This window comes from Calliopsis andreniformis, chromosome 6 (genome assembly GCF_051401765.1).
Source record: "Calliopsis andreniformis isolate RMS-2024a chromosome 6, iyCalAndr_principal, whole genome shotgun sequence".
Lineage (NCBI taxonomy): Eukaryota > Metazoa > Arthropoda > Insecta > Hymenoptera > Andrenidae > Calliopsis > Calliopsis andreniformis.
The window spans coordinates 18,303,844-18,323,500 of NC_135067.1; the positions used below are offsets into that span (position 1 = coordinate 18,303,844).

Below are 19,657 nucleotides of genomic sequence, written 5' to 3' on the forward strand. Positions count from 1 at the left end.
CTTCTTCAATTTCACAGGCAGAACTTTTTTCGCTGTTCTCGAAGAGTGTCGTCGAAACTTTCTTGTGGGTGCTCTGAAATCAATTTTTCTTCGACCACGTAACTTTTAATGGGAAATTTGAGCGTTTCGTCTGCCACGCTTTGGTATTCTATTCTTCAGATTATACTGCGTTAATCGGGAATTTTCTGCTTTGATAGAGATAAGGATTCTGCAGCTAGTTTAATTTACACGGTGATAGATTCCTATCCAATTCAGTTTGGTGGGTAGCAGATTGCAGGTTACTTGAGATCAGAAGTTTCTCGATTTTATGGCAACTCCGCCACTCTAAAGGTTCGGTCCACTTCTGTTGCTTCTCGAAGGTGCCAAATTACACTTGGTCAGATTAGATTCCCGGGATGACCTCGTTATTAAAAACTTTTAGAGGATTGTCTCGACTCTTTTCGTCCTAATTTTGCTTGACAACAGTCTTCAAATAATGTTTTTGTCAGGTAAGCGGGTCGTGGTAGTTATCTGTATCTGCAAAGAGACGCGATGGAAACGGTTGGACGGTCAGTTGCGATTTCGATCTAAACTCGGTCGATCGACGCTCGGCTATCGACGCGCGTATTGCATGCCTCTTTTTCTCGGTCTTTTGCGGTCTTGTGAGCTGAATGGAGCAGAGATAGGTGGAAAGGAGAGGAGTGCGAAAAGGGAAACAGAGACCTGCTTCGTTCATCGCAGCGATACGCGCCCCCTAGATCCTTGGTATTTATGAGCCTTTCATGCCGACATGCGACCAAATTCGTTGACCTACTATTTTCCTCGTATAGAAGTCTACACATCGAGTTGTATGCACGTGCACGTACGACCGGTTGATTGCTTCCCGAGCTTAGAATATTTGGCTTTGACGTCGCATGCGGAATATTCGCGACGATGCACGGCGCAGCCCAATGCCCTCGCAGATTTCTATTGTTAAAGGGAGGGAGGTGGGAATTTTCATGTCTCGAAGCAAGTGATGGGTATGAGATCACTTGAAATGATTTCGAATTTGCTTCTTCGAAGATAATTCGAAGTGGTCTAGTCTCATCACTAGTTGCGAAGCATATCTCGAGGCAAGTATATCCCGTGCAGGAGATTCTTAACATATGACATGAGACAACTTTGATCATCTCTAATAATAATTGAAGTAACTCGTTAATAATAATAACAGTTTATTAGATGCAACGGGAAGTACCCTTTGTGGTAATAATACTTAAAATAATAGAATAATAACAAAAAGTAGTAATAAAAATAAAATAAGGTCATATTGCTCTCAAGACAACGTTTGATTCTACAAAAAAAAAAAAAAAAAAAAAAATAATATATATAGAGTGATGGAGCAGGAACTGGTATGGTGTGATAAAGAAAAAAGAATGAATGAAAGTTTCAATACGCAAGCCCTTCAGTTTGCTTCAATAGTAGCAACTCATATTGAAAGCTTTGTAAAGCCTTTGAAAAGCACCGTGCATCTGCCCACGCGAATTCGCTATGGCAAGTGCAGATAGTCACGAGTTTATCGCGTCGAATTCCCCAGTTTCGCGATACCACGATCCCACTGGCGCGTATCGCGGGAATGTATCATGACACAGAATCGCGGTTTTCCGAGCGCCGAGCCGCTCGCGACTGGGCTGACCAGCGACGGTGATTTACTACTGGCACTCGTTCCGATCGCGGCAGAGATCAAATCGCTTACCTTTCCGACAACGGGCACGCCAAAATTCTAAAAGAGGCCAGGACCATCATCGTGAACAGAATAATGGCGAAAACTACGTAGATCACGCCAAGGTGTACCACAGCGAAGGTGTACAGTTTCTTGTTGCAGAAAAAATTCGGGTTGAACATCGACCACTCGTCTGGGGGCCACCAGACACGAAATATCCAACAGTTTCCTGAGAACAGAAGAGCTACGAATAGGAACTACAAAAGAGCTGAGTTTGTAAGCTGGTTTGAACTATTTGTAAGGGGGTATTAGTCTGCGAATATTTATGGGACCCTTTTTTTCCACCGTAAATAACAGCCTTAGTTTATCACCGCGGGTTAAAACGAACCGATAAAAACCAAAGGCTCGTAATTTTCTAAACTGACACAATTATCGTTTGCAAATGTACGCGGTAAGTAGCTTCTAACTGGTCTCGATCACGAACGAAAATTAGGTTGCATTGAAGCAACTTGCCACCCACGTCGAGCAACTGCTCTCGCGAGCGAAACGATCGATCGTTTTCGGTAGGTTTTGAAGCGCGTCGAGCTTTCGATGTTCAGCGAATAGTGATTCGAAACGTATCGTAACACGGTAATTTGTATCGATGAGCTTCTTTCACAGCTGTTCGTTTCCCTATTTTTCCTTTTCCATAATGTATGATCTACCCTTTTAATCCCCCGGACTTTATTACAACTATGAATCACTTCATACGCTGTTTTCGTGCCAGCAGGCGCTTGTAAATGCACGGTCTATCAACTGTTGCAGCGCATAAGTTGGTGTTCGCGATAAAAGCATTAAAATACGGGGACGGTTAAACGAAGCACCCTCGACGTCCGTTCCGAGCGCGTCCGTGATCGATCTGTTCCTCGCGAGGAACAGACTAGTCTGAGATAAAACTTATCCGGGTACCAGGAGGAGACATAAAGGAACCTTGCTATTTCTCCCTTGCGTCGCATCCTATCTCGAATTTTCTCTTGCACTTACCCAACACGAACCAGTATGTTAAGAAACACGTTAGGACGATGACGATCAATTTCATTAGAGAAATCTGTTGTGACGGTGGCGGGACCATTAGTATCTCGGGCCTTCTCGAGCGTATTTGCGCGTAAATGATCAGGAACATGAACATCGATCCGAACGTTCCTCCAATAATCATGTACGTTGCTATCTTCGGCTCCACAGGGCATTCGTTGTAGAACTTCCAGCCTGGAACATATGGTGAAAATTTCGTCAACTCGTTTTCGTCGTTTTCCGATCGCGCCACCGCGGTTCGCGCGATTGATCAATATCAAAAAGTTCTCGCGCTAAGTGCGCTGAATAATGTAAACGCTAATGACGTTGCCTGACTTCCACTCACTGTGTCGCGTCCTATTTCGATACTTAAATAAGGGCGACGCGGCATGCGATCTGCTGCAGGGCTGCTCGCCCCTCTTTTCCTTCGTGACAGACGATTATTTATTAACCATGCTCCGATCATTCCTCAAACTATTGTCGACCGACATTTTGCTATCGCCCTTTTGCAGGAGGGGTGAGAATTTCAGGATATATGGAATATTTCGATCGAATGAGGAAATAAAGTGTCCTTGATGGACAACAGAACTTTATTCGTTTTAGGGTTTCGCGTGAAATAAGTAGATCTGTTAGAAGATAAATAGAAATATACTTATTTCAAAACTCTAAATTACACTCAGGAAGACAGAAAGTATCTGAACTATTATTCGATTCTCCTAAATTGATCAAAAATTGTTTTTTCGAGCTTTCATGATTACCTCTTATAACTACATTGAGAAGATCTCAAGAACCGTAGATTGAAACGTATCATTCCGTCCCATTGCTCATTAACTGAAGTTAGAACCTAACTCTATCTCCATGAATAAGCATCTAGAGTTCCACTTACGCCACCGATGCAATCAATTTTACAAATGGTGTGCGAAGTTCTTCAAAGGTAGTTCTAGTTTGGCTTGGTCTGTTCCGTAACGAATGGCACGCTGTTTATTGATTCGAGTAGTTCTATACTCGCGACGAAGAAGGGGTGAACGTGCCGTTCTGCCGATTTCGAGCTGAGAATCTATGCCTCGGAGCACCGAGCACAGGGGATCTAGCGAAAAATTAAGTGGGCTTGCATGTCGTAAGTAGTGCACGCCAACGGTTTGCGTGTCATAAACTCGGCAGGGTCGATCAGTTCGGAAACGATGCCTGTTTTGCGCGGACTTTCTACTTGATCTGAAGAAACGAGGATACCGAGTGCATTTTCGTGACACTGTAATGTTCTTTGACGAAATCTGTGTCCCTGATTGGCCTAAGCTTCATTAGCTATTAGGATGTTCGTTGATTAGTGAAGTTATACATAATTCCTGAGACGTAGACTAAATTGGCTTAGTAATACATTAATCTAGATGATATCTACATATAACTAATCACGTTGATGATATGATTCTAGGTAGATTTCATTAGAAGACACTGCGGTGTTGGTATCGACGATAATTGGCAATCTAATTGCATATTCTGGGAATAAGGTCAGTATTCGTGAAACTAGACGACAATTTTGGAATGACGGAAAATTTCCTTTTACTTCTTAAAGATTTATGGTTCGTTGATTTAACTGCTTAAACAAAAGTGTCAGTTTAGTTGCTTCTTGTCGAGATAAATTATTACAAATTATGTTGGTAGAACGGACAGAATGACCTATGAGCGAAATTAACGCAACTAAGGTTAATAAGCTGCTTTAATATCGCGGGAGCACTTTCATCGTATTAGCGTGGAAGCGTATGTAAATTGCAGCTGCGTGCAATTCATACATTGTTGTATATTTCCGCGTGAAAGCAGCCCGTAAATGGGGCGGTTGTATATAACGAGAAAAATGTCTCGTGCATAGTAAGGAATCGCTTGCCATTTGTTTCTGATACCGCTGGCTTCCACCATTAAGGGAAGCATCAGGATGCATTTCCCTGATAACAAACCGTATTTATTGCCTCAATTTAGGGTGTGCATCTTCACCGAAACTCGTCGTTTTTGATCAAAAATCGCATCTACTAACTACAAACTAGGGGAATATAGAAGGCTAACCACGAAGAAATTCTCACAGGTCATCTAAGTTATTAAGGCCACGTTCACTTCTCGAGGATTAATAGAAGCGCAAGTCGCTTCGATGGCGTTACGCGCAGCGATAATTGGTTTGCTAATTATTGACAGCTAATTATAGACGAAGTATCGATACCGAACATATTTAGAACGTTACTCGAAAATTGTATTCATTCTAGGTAAATGGAATTTAATTAATCATAGATATTGGTTAGAAATACTCACCGAAGATCAACATTAAAACTGGAAGCGTGAAGAGCAGTATTAAGCATACTGTAACCACTCTGGTCTTACTGACCACTTTCATCGCACGAAACACAAAATCGCAGGTATTGTTTGCTTCTAAATTGGCGTCCTTCAGCTGGAATACTACAGAGCCGTAGGTTATCACACCGAGCTTCCTGTTTTCCATTGTGTTCTCAGGTATTTTGTCAACGGTAGTGAAAAGTCGACGGGACTCGTCGCCTGAAAACTGAAAAATTCAAAAGTTCAAGTTCATATCTTGTTTAAACCAGCGGAATTTTAAAGCTCTAGAGAATATAGACAGATAGAGTACGAATGCATAGATCTGGAATGCTAAACCAGCAAAGGGGAAACAAAAATCGCTCGTACTCGGACATTCGGTGGCAGGAAACCCGCAAGTTCGACCGTTAGTTAGTGGGAAATCCACAAACTCGAGCCTTATTACACAAGGAAACTTGCAAGCTTGGCCGTTAGAGCCTAAGAAACTAAAGTTTGCGGTTACAGCACAGAAATCCTGCATACTCAGGGATTATAAACTATGATGAACAAAAACGGTGAGCCCCTCGTGCCGAACTTGTAAATTCAAGCATTAGGAGAACTAGGAAATTCCTGCGAGTCATCGTTCGACTTAATTTTTCTCTAAGTGTCCCAGCGATAATTGCACACGCGTTCGTGGTTGCAAAATGTTATTACTATTCAAATACAAGCTATTGCTGGTAGGGGTTGAACGTTTTTTACGAGGTGATAATTTCTTTGACACCCCTGGGAGTCTTTTCAGCAACTGTGTGTGATTTGGATAGTTTGCTATTTCCTCCGAAAATTTCAGGGAAAAATATGATAGAAGTCTCACGTTTTTCGAAATATGTGGTAGGATGAAGAATATTTTCAAATTTTCAAATTTTTAAATTTTCAAATTTTCAAATTTTCAAATTTTCAAATTTTCAAATTTTCAAATTTTCAAATTTTCAAATTTTCAAATTTTCAAATTTTCAAATTTTCAAATTTTCAAATTTTCAAATTTTCAAATTTTCAAATTTTCAAATATTCAAATTTTCAAATTTATATATTTTAGAGCTTTCCAAATCTTCGTATGTTAAACTGTGATATTATAATTTCCTGAACAGTTCTGCTTACTTCTTCGCGGTTAATATCGCATGCAAATTCGAGAAGCGAAACTATAACTAAGTATCTCTATCCATCGTTTCCTCGTTATAACTGGCAAACTTTAGTTATTATATCGCGAATACCGAAGCTAGGAGCATTTGTATCACAAAACTAAATATGTGTGATAAAAATTCTTGACAAGGGATCACTTGACGTTATAACTTTTAATTGCCAACTGAATTAGAGTATCAACGAAAGCAAAAAATTGTATGTAAAGCATTCAGGATAGTAGTATGCCAAAATATTTAATTGACTTTTTCAGACTAGTGTAAATATTCACTAATAAAGAAATTCAAGAAGAGGTGAAGAGTTGCGTACCTGCGATACAGAGCTGCTAGCTCTTCTTGAGTCCTCGAAAGCCGGATTCGGTCCATGTCCTAAGTTTATTTGAACCATGTTTCCGCCTGACTTTACATTTCCTAAGTTCGCTTCTTTCTGTCGATACGGTGTGACGTTTCGACTGCCACTCAAACCTTCACAAATATGAAGCACGTTCGTATTATAATCGCCATGATAGTAAAATTTGTTTGCATTAGTTGGACGGCCGGGAATAAATGTTCTACACGCCGTATTTACTCCATTTTATCACTAATTATATTGAGAAGTGTACTCGTGAGAAAATAACGCAAATAATCCAACGAGCTTGCACAGAATTGTTAGCAGAAGAGAAAAAACACTCATTTTCCGCTAGAAATCGTGGCAGTGAAAATAACCAGCGAAACTTTGCCGCAAACAATTCGCTTCTCTTATCTGGTTCGCTTTGAAACGTACACTATGATCATGTGTCAGAATCCGGTTATTAATTTTTCTCGCTAGTTCGTTTTCTGGTGCCTCTTTTCTTCTGCATCGATAAATTCGCGTTTTCAATATAGCTTTCACTTATTCAGTCTGGTAGAAAGAAGACGATAACCACGGACGTGTAAAAAGAGAAATCGGTACGAAATTCTTATTCTATCGATAGTTCATTGATTTCGCTGAGGAATTTCAACCGAGAAAATATTATCTCCGACCAATCTCATAACTTCTTTACTATATCCATTATCTATCTATCTGTTCGATACGTTTTCTGCGTATCTTTTAGCAAATTACTTCAACATCGATTCAAAATGTTTCTTGATAACATTTCCCATATGCTCCTTTTCCCTCCCTTACTCCAATTGGTTTGTAAAGTCAAGGTATACCACTATTTCGGGGAAACTCGTACAATTTCTGGTCGGATTGGTACATTGCATTCGATGGATGTAATTTCCAGCTGTTCGACAAGTACACGCGTTCGTGTCGAATTTTACGATGCTTCATTGGGTTGTTGCTCGTAATTCAATGATTTCAACGACAGCTTTGCAGCAGGTATTTGCGGGGCGTGTATTTGGCGCGTGTGTTAAACTCTGTGTTGTTGAACGGAAACGTTGCGTACACGCTTGCTAGTTTGGCTTAGTCAGTTTAACACGATCGTATGAAAACCGACAAAGCTTTATAATGCTAACCCTGCCTTATCGTTATCCGCGATATATTCGTCGTTAATGGGTTCGGTGATCAGGTGAGCTTTTTGACTTGTCAGAAATACTGTCCCAATGTTGTAAAAGTTTTTTTTAATAATAGATTTTTGCATTGAAAAAGTAATGGAATTTTTATGCCACAAGTAGCTGCACATACGATCGTTTTACGATGTTAATCAGCACGTTATCAGGTTCAATTCCCCTTGCTTGGATCGTATATAAACATAAAATCGTCTGTATATACATCTATCTAGAATTCGTGGGTGAAACGAGACAAATTCATGATTCCCTTGAGACGTGGCGTCAAGGTGGACGATAATGAGCATCAAATTGCCGTCGAGTTTTCGATAAGAGGATCGATTAAAGGTCAATTTATACTACTGACATATGTATATACTGTACACATTAGCGAAAAATCCCAAATACTCAATTATAAATGATAAAACACTATCAATATGTGTTCCGTCGCTGCAATCATTCCGCTAATAAATCCATGTTGAATCGCGTTCGATGGATGAACGCGCATTTGCAGGAAAACAATTCACTTTATTAGAACAAAAGGGTATGGATAGAATTAATATAATTAACAATTTCATTGGACACCGTATATCAGTGGCGGCCTCGGAAATGAATTCACACGTGCGACTAGTGGTTTTAATTTTCACAGAGTCTCGCGAATTTCAGATGACATCACACCCCCTTCCCTATTTGTCTCTGCGAATATATGCACGCGTTCACCGCGATTATTCCATTTCAGAAATGGCTGCCCTGCGGTTAAATATATTCAAAATCAAGAGGTGTGAGCAGCGTCACCGTTGATAGAACATTTCAGAAATTACAAAATCTCATTACTCGATTCCGTCCTCTGTACAATAATTTCCACTTAATCATTTAACTTTTCTTCCTATCCTATTGCAAAGAATAGACGAGCTTACATTTAACCAAACTTCACTAGTCAAACATCGTTTCCAGAAATATTCCTAAGACCTCGTTCCCCCATCGAGTTAACAGGTCACTAGGCATACTCGAAGACAAACGAAAACTTACCTTGATCAGCAGAAGCCCTCCTCGGATCCTGCGCCATCAGACTCGCCTTTGTGGCTCTTCTATCTTGCAGTCCAGCCAGGCTGCCCCTCGGAATTCTGTCGTTGGTCTGTGGATCGATACTACGCCGAGGACTTCTCATCTCTTCCTCGTTAGCCCCGATGGATCCTCTGGGAATGTCGCTAATGCCGATACTCCCTCGCGATGATCGGCTCACTTGCTCGTAAGGGATGATTGAGTTTCTTGGACTTTGATTCAGGCACTCGGAGCCTATCGAGCCGCGGGGGCTTCTCTGTGGGCTGCGATCGACCATTTCCATATTAGTGATGCTGCCACGGGGACTCCTCGAGGAGTTCAGTATCAACGAGTGCCTGGGGCTTGGGCTGGGTGTAGGATTGCCGTTCTCGGACATCAAAGACGTTCGCGAGCCAGTCAGAGGAACCAGACTGTTCCTCGGACTTTTGCTGTGAACGCCTGGGATTATTGAATTCCTAGGGCTCAGAGCAGCCTCTGGGACCAAGGAATGCCTTGAGCCGTACAACATCATCTCGCTGCTTAAACCAGGGTCGAGAATTAAACTGTTCCGAGGGCTTCGTGGTCCAATCCGTGGACTTCGGTAGTGATCGTTAGGTACCAAAGAATTTCCTGGACTTCGGCTGACCTTTTGGTTCAGCATGTTTCTCGATCCACCGTATTGGTCTCGGTCCGGCAGGATCCTGTGACTAATGTCCTGTAAGGTCAAGGATGATTCAAGTTTACTCGGTAAAGAGAAGCGCCGCGAATGTTTCGTGTTGGATATTTCTATAGGAAACTTTCGCCAATTAAATGCGAAGCAGTTTCGAGGAATCTAGTCAAAAGTTGTTCCCGCTCTGTACGATGAGAGTACCTTATTTTCCACGGCGAATTTTCCGTACTCAACTTTCAGCCAATTATTTCGTTCGAGTGGTTACGAAACGGTAAGCGTCTGGTTTCAACGTTACCTTTGACGCTTCCCTATTGGCACGTGTCAGATTTGTCAGAATTTTTTGCCTCGCCAGGACAACTCTCCTGCTTCCGAAAATTTCTTTGCTGAGCTTTAGTCAGGGAGGAAGTAATACGTTTTACAATACTGCCACTTTCGAGAGAAACGACGTCGGAATGCCAATACATGTTATTTGTCGAGAGTCTGCGATCAATACTATCGATACTTCTCTTCGAACGTTTGTGTGTCAGTTATGATGGGGTAACGAGACGGAAACGAGACTCCCTGTTATTGTGATATAACTACATTGGGATCTGAAAGATCAAAGCCTGCAGCTTATAAATCTTCTTCGAGTAGATACTATCAGACTTTTTACCTTCTTTATCGTTTAACAAACACCCGCTCCTAAAATATTTCTTACACCCTGAAGGTATTCGAGGGCTTTGAGTGGAGAACTCAAGAGAAACAGGATACGATTAGGATATCGTTATTGCGCGGAAGTTTTCGCAAGGAAAGAAGCGTATACTGTACCTCTTCAGCTGAGTCGTTCTCGGCGTCGAAAGCAATGTCGGGTATAAAGCTGCCGCGTGGCGATCGTTGCCGCTCCACGCTTCCTCGAGGACTCGTTTGCAGCAAGTCAATCGGTTTATCGGTAGCGACGCTCGCACGTCGTCCCCTTGGCCCTGTGGCGATGGTCGACGATTGACTTTGGTTTGTCATATTTCGCGAGGCCCTGTAGCGTCGCGATGATGTGCTTCGATGCAACATCACAGGAGCATGCTCTCATCCCTGAAACGCAACAAATTTTATTTTACAGATAAATTCATTTTTCGACAAGATTCATTCATTTTTATTTCCTCTATTTTGCTCTGGTTAGAAGGATAAATTTTGAAACTGCTGCGTGCAGAATAAAAACGAATTCAATCATTACTTTCTATAACCTTCTGTCAAAAAGCGTCGAATTTCTGATAGTTAATGCTTCTCGTGTTCTTCCGTCATTGTAACTGTGCACAATATCTTTGTTTTTATGCTTATCAAAGAGTCGTGAAATTACCCATAAGTCCTTCGTCCCAGTTAAACGACAGACACGAAAAGCAACCAGCACCCATTAACGATATATTTCGGCGAAGTTTCGGAAGTCTAACCAATGTACTTCGTTTCTTTTAGAGAATATGTCTACTTGACGAGCATGCAAAGTGTCCATGGACACGAAACGCAGTCTTCAACGAACGCTCAGCTTAGAGAAGCTATAGAATAGACCACTATTCTATACTTAGAACCACTATCCTGTTAGGTACAGGACAGGTCAGGTATGTAATGGACTGTATTCCATATAAATTACCTAGATAGATCATCATCGGTCTCTATTAGCTGTCCCTTTGATTCTGTCGGCAATTAGCAAGAACTCTCTCCTAATTACTCAGCGAGAAAGCATGACTTTAATGCAGTTTCACAAATTTTGCATTTTGGAATCCCATTTTCCTGCAAGGATCCATCTTACGCCCATGGCAGCTCACATGTTTACAGAACACAGTACAAAACTCGTGAAATGAGCGCTCCCAGGGTGCTAAAATAATTTCAAGGGCCAGCGTGTGCGAAGTTACAGTAGCGAAAAGGTTTTTCTAAACTCTCTGCAAATTCGTCGGCAAATACGTGGAATTTCACGCGGGAACGAATTTCCTGAGCAAACATGGAAGCGTTTCCGAGACGTGGCGCGTTTTTTTCCCGCCTGTCGCGTTCCATCGCCTGTCGCGATCCTTGCCATTGGGTGATCGTTCACTGGTGAATAGAAGACACGCTCGCGACCAAGCGGACATTTTTTTTCCCGGGAAATTGCATTCCATCGCAGCCATCGGATTTTTAATAACTCAGCGCAGCCGCCATTAAGCTTTGTAGAGGACAATCGCGGTCGGTCACAATTAATGTCCGTGCATGAACTCCAAGGGGGAACGATGTTTTAGGTAAATCGAACGGAAATTGCGTGGCGCCTGTTGCGTAACCGTCCATTCGCGTGTTTGCACGAGTTTTCCGGGATGGTAGAGAAATAGTACCTCTTACAACATCCTTGATATAAATGATTCGGTAGAGTCGCGATTCATTTGCCAGTACCAACACGCGATAAGTCACTAGGACTGATTGAATTTTTTTGGTACTGTGTTTAGAGGTATTTAAATGCAGGAAAGTGTTCTGGTTAATGCGTCCACAGTCCTATGACCCATGTATGATTTTTTACAACTCTTTTATCAGATTCTGAATTATCGAATTTCTGGCAAAAGAATATGTAGCTTTAAGATTTCTTTCTTAAGAACTTAATTAGCGTATATCTACTTTTAGCATTAGCAAACGAAGCTTGAATAACCTATAAAAATAACTGTGCATAGTAGCGCCCAAGGGCAGTCGTCATTGGAGTAGTAAACTGAATTGTGAATGGCTCGTTTTGAATGAAGTCCAAGAAACTCAACTCGAGACAACGTTAATGCCTCCGTGGCCTATAAACGAGGAGGATATTATGCAGGACATCAAGTCTCATTTTTCGCTTTGTTTTGGTTCTATCAGACCAGGTTGATTCAGTTCACAGAATCGTTAGGGAATTGCTCGCTTCATCAGATATCATAGCGCCTAATGGCGCAATTTTCGTGCAATTTTCCAATCGTTATACAAGTCAAGCATAAAATTCAACGACTGTCGCAAGGAATTGGAACGATTAAGTTAACGATTCGTGGAAGTGTATACATATTATGAAACGGTTGCATCAAGGTCTAACTGATGCATCTGCGAAGGTGCGCGAGCTACCTTGAGAGAAAGTTCGTCGAGACCTTAAATCAAAAGTTCTCGGAACAAGCTGTTGCCTGAAGGATGATATACAGCGTCACTTTGGGTAAACGTTGTTCAAGGAAGAATTGTATTAATAAGTAAATAGCAGGGGAAGTATTAGGGAATGTTGTCGAGTTTCATGGACACGACGAGGGTGGGAGTAAATTGGTCTGTGTCGATGAAGTTTTAAGTTTTATAATATTTTCGTCGATAAAGCTATCCGATCGAAATTAGTAAAACGGATCGAAGATAGATGACGTGGATGAAATAAATGTCGACAACGTCTACTCGTCGACTTGTCATGAAGGAATGTAGGTTTTAGCGATAAATCAATGTATCATCACGTCCAATGCGCGTTTATGTTGCTTGCGTGTAGAGACACACTTGACAACGTGTGAAGGACACTTTACTGTAGTGACTTGCTTACGCGACGAACTTGTCTTTTGCTCTTTATTATTTTCACGGAAGCGGTGATGATTGTAGTCGAGGAAAACTTTCCACCCCTGTAGCTTAGCTTTTTTAATTTTTCAATTAAGTGTTAGTAGAAGCGTTATTAGATTAATATTATAAACTGTAGTATTAAATTACTGTATGACAAAAAGTGAGCAAAAATATCACATTGTTCATTTCTTCAGTTTCAACACTTTCCAATAACAGTACCATACAGAATTCTTTTTATACGTTTTGTCATTCTCAGTTCATTTCAAAATTGGAATAGGAATTTAATTGAACGAGAACATTGACGGGACGACAATCGATTTATGCTCGGGGAAGGTTCCAATTTCAAATGGAATAGACTTAATCTGACCACGGGCGACGGATCAAAAATTAGTTTCTTTCATTGCCAAAAAATCAGTTTTTTCACATTCGATGAGTATCTTGGAATCGGAAAAATTTAATTGAAAATCTAGGAGACTATTGTTTCTCCATTATGATTCAAACGAGTGATGGAGGATTTCCTGTATTTTTGTGATACGAGCCAACTTTTGAGAACCCTCCTATATATTTGTCTTACGAGAGAGATTCGATTAACTTGCAGGAGGCTGAGCCCCTCTTGTAGCTTCTCGTCGTTCCTCGACAGACAATTCCTTCTATCATTTTCCCCGAAGTCCATTTGTATCCATCCGAAGCGGCTTGACGAGGGAAACGGTGCGATGAGTTCAACAGCTCGGAATGGAGGCCAATTTTGGGAAACAGGGCAACTTCTAGAACGAGTATCCACGCAACGATTTTTCTTCATTTCAATTGCAGCAAAATCGTTTTAAAGACAAATCCCTCTAGTTCGTTGGTGGAATTTCAAGTTGAAGAGGAGAGCGTTTTATTTAAACGAGGGTGAGTAGCCATCTTGACAAATGCATGGGTCGCCATTTAAAAACTTGAACGCTTCGTTTAGAGCGAAATCCAAAAAGCGACCACTTAGAGAAGATCGATGACCTCCGTTATCGCGAATACCACTAATTTGCCATTCGAATAGAGACGAATGTTCGACGAGAGAAATATGGCGGTCGAACGAGCTCTTTTCCACCACCACGACTAATTTTTGCGAGTAGCGAGAGCGAATAGGGGAGAAAATGTTCGTTAGTAATGGATTAGTTATGTGATAATATCAAGGATATACTTGGTCATATGGTTGAAGGAAATTGCTCGAGAAATGGAACTCAGACGGTAAGGATATTTGTCCAGGAAGCGTGTCAGAAGGACTCCTTCTGTCAGATAGGAAATTTATTCGTATGGCCTGGTGGAAATGAGGATTTTCAGTTGGGACTCCTTCGCGATCGTTTTGCAGGCGATCAACTTGGAATTCTGATGCAGCGATCAATTTCATTTAAAAGTTGGACGATAAAGGATAATGGAGAATGTCGATGTTCCTTTTTACGGATGAATTTCCTGAAAATTGAAGAAAATAGTGTTTCTATTCGTCTCCATTTCTCGAAATCGTCCCCACGAGGTAGAGCGCAAGTGGAAAGACCAGAAGGAGCGCAGAGAAGACGACAGAACGAGAATTGAATATTTTTATCAGAAGAGCTCTTGCTTGTCTTTAACCGTCATATGCTTCCAACGTTTTTATTTCAATATTAATTTTCCATATATTTTTTAGGAAGAATACTTTCCCCGATTTCTGTAGTCATATCACAAATTTGGGATATGTTAGTTGAAATGATTTAGGCAATCAACCGTAGCTTCAAGCGTTTCATTTGCTAAATGTCTAAATGTCATTCCCTTTTTTAAATCGAAAGCCATCGAGATCGAATGCCAAAGTTCCCCTACAGAATCACTGGAACGCGTTCATTTAATTTTACGTCAGAAGTTTTAATCTTTCTGGAAGAATAAAAGATACCTATCGCTGCACCGACTCCATTTATTTATTCCTATCGATTTTCGAATGGAAAACTACGCCGAATGCAGGTCGAATTTTCCATAAGACATTTGACGTAAAGAATATTCTCTTCAAAATTAAAAATTTACTTGTCACCAAATATCTGGAACGCAATTCTGATCAATATCCTTTTACTTAATGTAAAATTACATTTTCTATCGCAACTTTTTGAGTGATTAATTTAATGATCTCACCTACAAGGTCATCGAAGGTGAGAAAAGCAATCTTTGAAACTTTATCAAGTTTAACTAAAAACAAACAAGGGTAAAGGAGACTAAGAAAGGTAGGATCTCACGTAACGTGTTGACAAACAACTATGCTAGTAACATCCAGACTAAACGGACAATGTAATCGTATCAGCGGGAACTCGAGCCCCGATCCTTATTCCACGAAGTTTGCATAATAATGTTCTCTGGGATCCTGGAATTTCGGTCCGGGAACGCGCTACTTCGGGTACACACCACGATATACATAAGTTCTTTAACATTTGGCTGCAGTAGATAATGCAAAGTTGCGACTGGGTACGCAACGTGGATTAACCTGCCACAAGATTAACCCGAATTCCAGTCAGCGTGCAACTTCCAATGAAGGACATTTAGTAAACCATTACGCGAGCAATAACGATAGCACTACGATATTAGAATATAATGACGATTTTAGAAGAGCAGATTCGATAATATTAGAACGTAGAGGTGTGTTAAAGACAAATGGTTATCCTTTGAAGTATCCCTTCGCGTTTAAGGGAATCGTGAGTAAAATCCTTTGTATTCTCCTTATTCGAAAATAATTACTGCGGTAGATTTCGCGGAGCTGATATCGCGTTAGGATGAATATCACGTTTCGTCCTTGTGGTGAATACTGAGGTGTTTCGGTGATACGAATCGGGTTAAGGCGCCACAGTGTCTTCCTTTTGTAATTAGAATTGTTTTGTAATTTAATTTAATAACAAATGTATGCTTCTAGCAGAAGGCAATAAAGCAGTGAAAAAATTTGACTTATACTGTTTCCTTTTGTAATTAGAGATTCTTGCATAAATTATGTTACCTTATATTCTTCTAATTAGTAATAAAAAATGAAAGCTGTGTTATTATCATTACATTATTCGAAAAATGAGAGAGAACGTATTCCTCAAAGAAGGACCTTAAATCGTCAGGTTCTGTAATATATCGACAATGACATAGATGGAACAAAGGGTTTCAGCTTGTACATCTCGAGTTTATAAGGAGTACCTATTAAGTATTAATTAGGTGGAAAATGTGCCTTAAATCCGCAACGCGTGTGCAAGATTACGTGCCCCGAGGGAGATCCTCCCTTTAACACGGGGAATGCAAGTATTAATGACGGTAATTAATTTGATTATTCAACTACTGCAAATTCGCAAATCCGACCGCACTGGCATAATTCACGTTGTATGATAAAGCAGACGCAGCGATTCCCAGAATAATTCATTTACAACGGTATTGCCTTTATTTTTGCTTATTAGAATGTACAATTCCAGAAGAAATGAAGGATCATGTTCCTATATGAATCTTTGGTCACATCGAAATCGTGCGATTCAATTAATGAAACGAAATGAAATTCCACTCCTGGGCTATTTAATTTCGTTCAAATTTCGACACGTTTCACGGATCGACAGGATCGTCCGAAATTTATCGCTGATAATTTGAAAACGAGGTAATTTCTAAAACATGTGGGCAGCCATGTTTGCAATTGCATTTACTATCTATAAAAGCGATACGTGACTGACGCCGTACGACTTTAGGTTCTACGATCGATATAATGCAAACAAAAATAGACCATAGTACACTTATTTTATCTGGCTAGGCAGATGCAGAAGCCAGATGCAATAAAACGCTGCCGAAATGGTGCCGCCGCAGTAGTTACGGTGTTTTACGTGTCAGCCAGTGTGCTTGGTGGGCGCGAAGCAAAGGCAACCGCATATCATTTAGATTTACACGAGTTCACGGGCTGAATCCCTCAGCAGACGGTTCTTTTCTCTTCAAAATACACACGCCCCCTTATTTAACGCGTTAGGAACTGTGTATTTTCGTAACAAGCAGGTGAAAATTCGTGGCATTCAGACACGAAGTTGCACTACGCTTGACGAAGATTTTGCACAGCAAATGCTTCTGAATGGTTATCAAAGTAACAGACAATGCCATGGGTTTAAATAACTGTATTTCAAAATATTCCCAAATTTTTGAAATCCCAGTAACTATTCTCATCGTAAGTGATTGAATCAAGGATTAACTCTCAGAAGTACGCTTGTAATTGTGACGCCAAGTGCTGCTCAGAGAAAAGGTCGAAACTGTTTGAATGAGAACTGTAGGCGTTCGAGGACAAAAACTTTTAAAATTGGATGCGACGCTCGTCTCAAAATTACTCGAAACTTTGATAGAATTCGTATGGTTGAGTTTCTGTCGAATTAGCCTCGCGGCTGTCGTTTGTTTGAAAGTAGAGGGTCGGCAGAATGAATATTCCAGGAAGATACTTTCCGAATACGGTTCAGAGGGCAGAAATGGATATTAAGCAGGTTATTATGAAAATGCACAGAGTCTTAAGGGACATTTTTTGAGTGAAGTTTATCACGGCTTACGCGCATACGTTTTACAATTTTATATTTGTACTGAAGGTAGTGGTCCAAAATTCGCTGTTCCTCATTTCGTTTTTGTTAAAAAATCTCTATTTCACAAAACAAGCACGCGAAAAGATGAATACGATTTCGAAAATTTCGTTCTCTCTCGTATTCGTAATTTATTTTGAAATTTGCAAGGTAATTGCAATAGGTATTGGGCAGTATCGATAAAAAGTATGTATTTAAACAGTCCAATCACTTTCAAAGCAATTTGCCTAATGAAATAGAATATTTGGTTCAAAGTATGCAGTATTTTGTTGTTCGTATTACCTTCGCGGATAGTGCAAAGAATGTATGGATTCTATCTAGGAAGAAGAATTTTTCTTGCTTAAAGATTCATCATTTAAATCCATATATATAAACGCGTCGATTTTATTAAAAATTCCATCTATATTTAATTCAGGTTCCTATCCTTTTGCGTCAAAGTAGGAGCTCGAGTCTTCAATATCTGTGCGATGGAAAAATGTTAAGTTAATTATTTTCGCGAGCTAAGAAATTTTTTGAGAGTTACTCTACTGAATTGGACGCTCCAAAAGTTGTGAAATATTTACCTTCTTGACCCACTTTGTGCCAAAAAGTGTCTTCCTGTCATAGAAAAGACTTTATACTAAATTCTGAGTTACGATGAAACCCTGCACCGATGAAAATGAACACAATTGTAACAAGGCTTTCGCCAGCGTACCAAGAACAGGGTCAACGCCCAAACAGTCCCTGTGTTTACAAACGTCTTTAAAAAGAGGCACTCCTTACATGGCGCATAATTATACAGTAGACATTTAGTCCCTTTCATGTACTTGTTTGAGCGTCGAGTTTGTCCCCCAGCCTTTCCATGAATCGCCAAAAAGGGGCGACTTAATCGCATTCGAAGTCTCGAGTAACTAAGGGTTGCTCCTCTAGTCCGCCTCAATTATTTACCCCCTTCTGTTTCCGTTCCCTTTCTGTCAATAACATCCTCGCGAAAAATTAACACTATGCATTGCAAACTTACTACCATAATCAATCTCTCGGTTCATTTCACCCACTCTTCATATAACATACAACATAAGAACATTTCCACCCCCTTTCGAAGCCATTTCTGTACCTCTCCAATCTTCGTATATAAAAAAATGGTTTAAAAAAAGAAACGCTGACAGGAATCCACAGAAGTGGGCTACAAAAAATGTAGCAAAAACTCGAGCTCCTTGATCATGAACGCGATTATTTCGAGGGCAGACAGGAGCATATTATGAAACAAAGTTTCTCGAACCAGGTAACAGCATGCACGAGCCACGCAGAAAACATTTTGGATCGACTTACCTCGGTACGCAAAAACGGTGGTGTCATGTTCATGTCCACCAAGGAGTAGGATCGCGAAGTTTCCCGCTTTTTTGTCGGTATCATATGTAAGCGCGGTGCTCGGTCGTGAGTTGATAGAGACTAGATCAGTTGTGCAGGAGGGTTTCTCCGACTCGAGATCGGTGAAAGTAAGCGAGTCTACGATTGAAGCAGTTTGTCGGTCGGTAGTGGTATGGATTGTTTTCTCGACAGACCCACGGTCACGACGCAAGTAGTCGCGGTCGCGGCTGAGAGCAGACTGAACGCGCCCCCGTCGTTCTTGCCGACAAAATAGCGTGGCGCGCACAAGGGAGACGCTCGTCCTCACCGATACGCCTGTGATTGTGGTTCCATTCGACCTTGAGCGTGATTCAAGGCCGATTGCGGGGGTATCTTTTCAATCGTTCCTCATCCTCTCCGCATCTCCTGAAGCTTTCGAGCCTCGACTCGTAGATACTACCGTCTGATCATTTTTTCTGGAAGTTTCCATGTGAAACGTTGCTATATTCTTTAATACTGCGGGTCAACTTCTTTGGAAGAAAATTCCACGAAAATTTTTTGCCCTTTTTCTACTCACCAGCGACACGATTACTCTCCACTTAGCGATCTAGCACACCGAGACCATTTATTGAGTCACTGGCTGAGTTTTTGCCGACTACTTCGTGGGTTTTGCTCGCACTGTTATCGCGGCACATCTGCACGGTCTGTACAGTAGGATCGCACCGGTTGCAGGTTAATTGATTTACTTTCGTTCCCTCGTTCCTCGGTTGACACGCGATCTTTCCACTTGGGGGTTCCTCGTGGTAGAAGC

General features: G+C 40.9%; 1 protein-coding gene across 1 annotated transcript; it reads right to left on the bottom strand.

Annotated features, from left to right (window-relative positions):
• Window positions 1-417: 417 nt before the first annotated feature.
• Window positions 418-18,955, bottom strand: LOC143180656 (uncharacterized). Its single transcript, XM_076380536.1, has 8 exons — window positions 18,829-18,955; window positions 10,238-10,495; window positions 8,749-9,475; window positions 6,524-6,678; window positions 5,024-5,270; window positions 2,702-2,923; window positions 1,712-1,907; window positions 418-516 (listed from the first exon to the last, which is right to left on the bottom strand). Exons 2-8 carry the CDS (start codon window positions 10,472-10,474, stop codon window positions 507-509), a joined length of 1,794 nt encoding a protein of 597 aa, XP_076236651.1. The 5' UTR covers window positions 10,475-10,495; window positions 18,829-18,955; the 3' UTR covers window positions 418-506.
• Window positions 18,956-19,657: the final 702 nt, after the last annotated feature.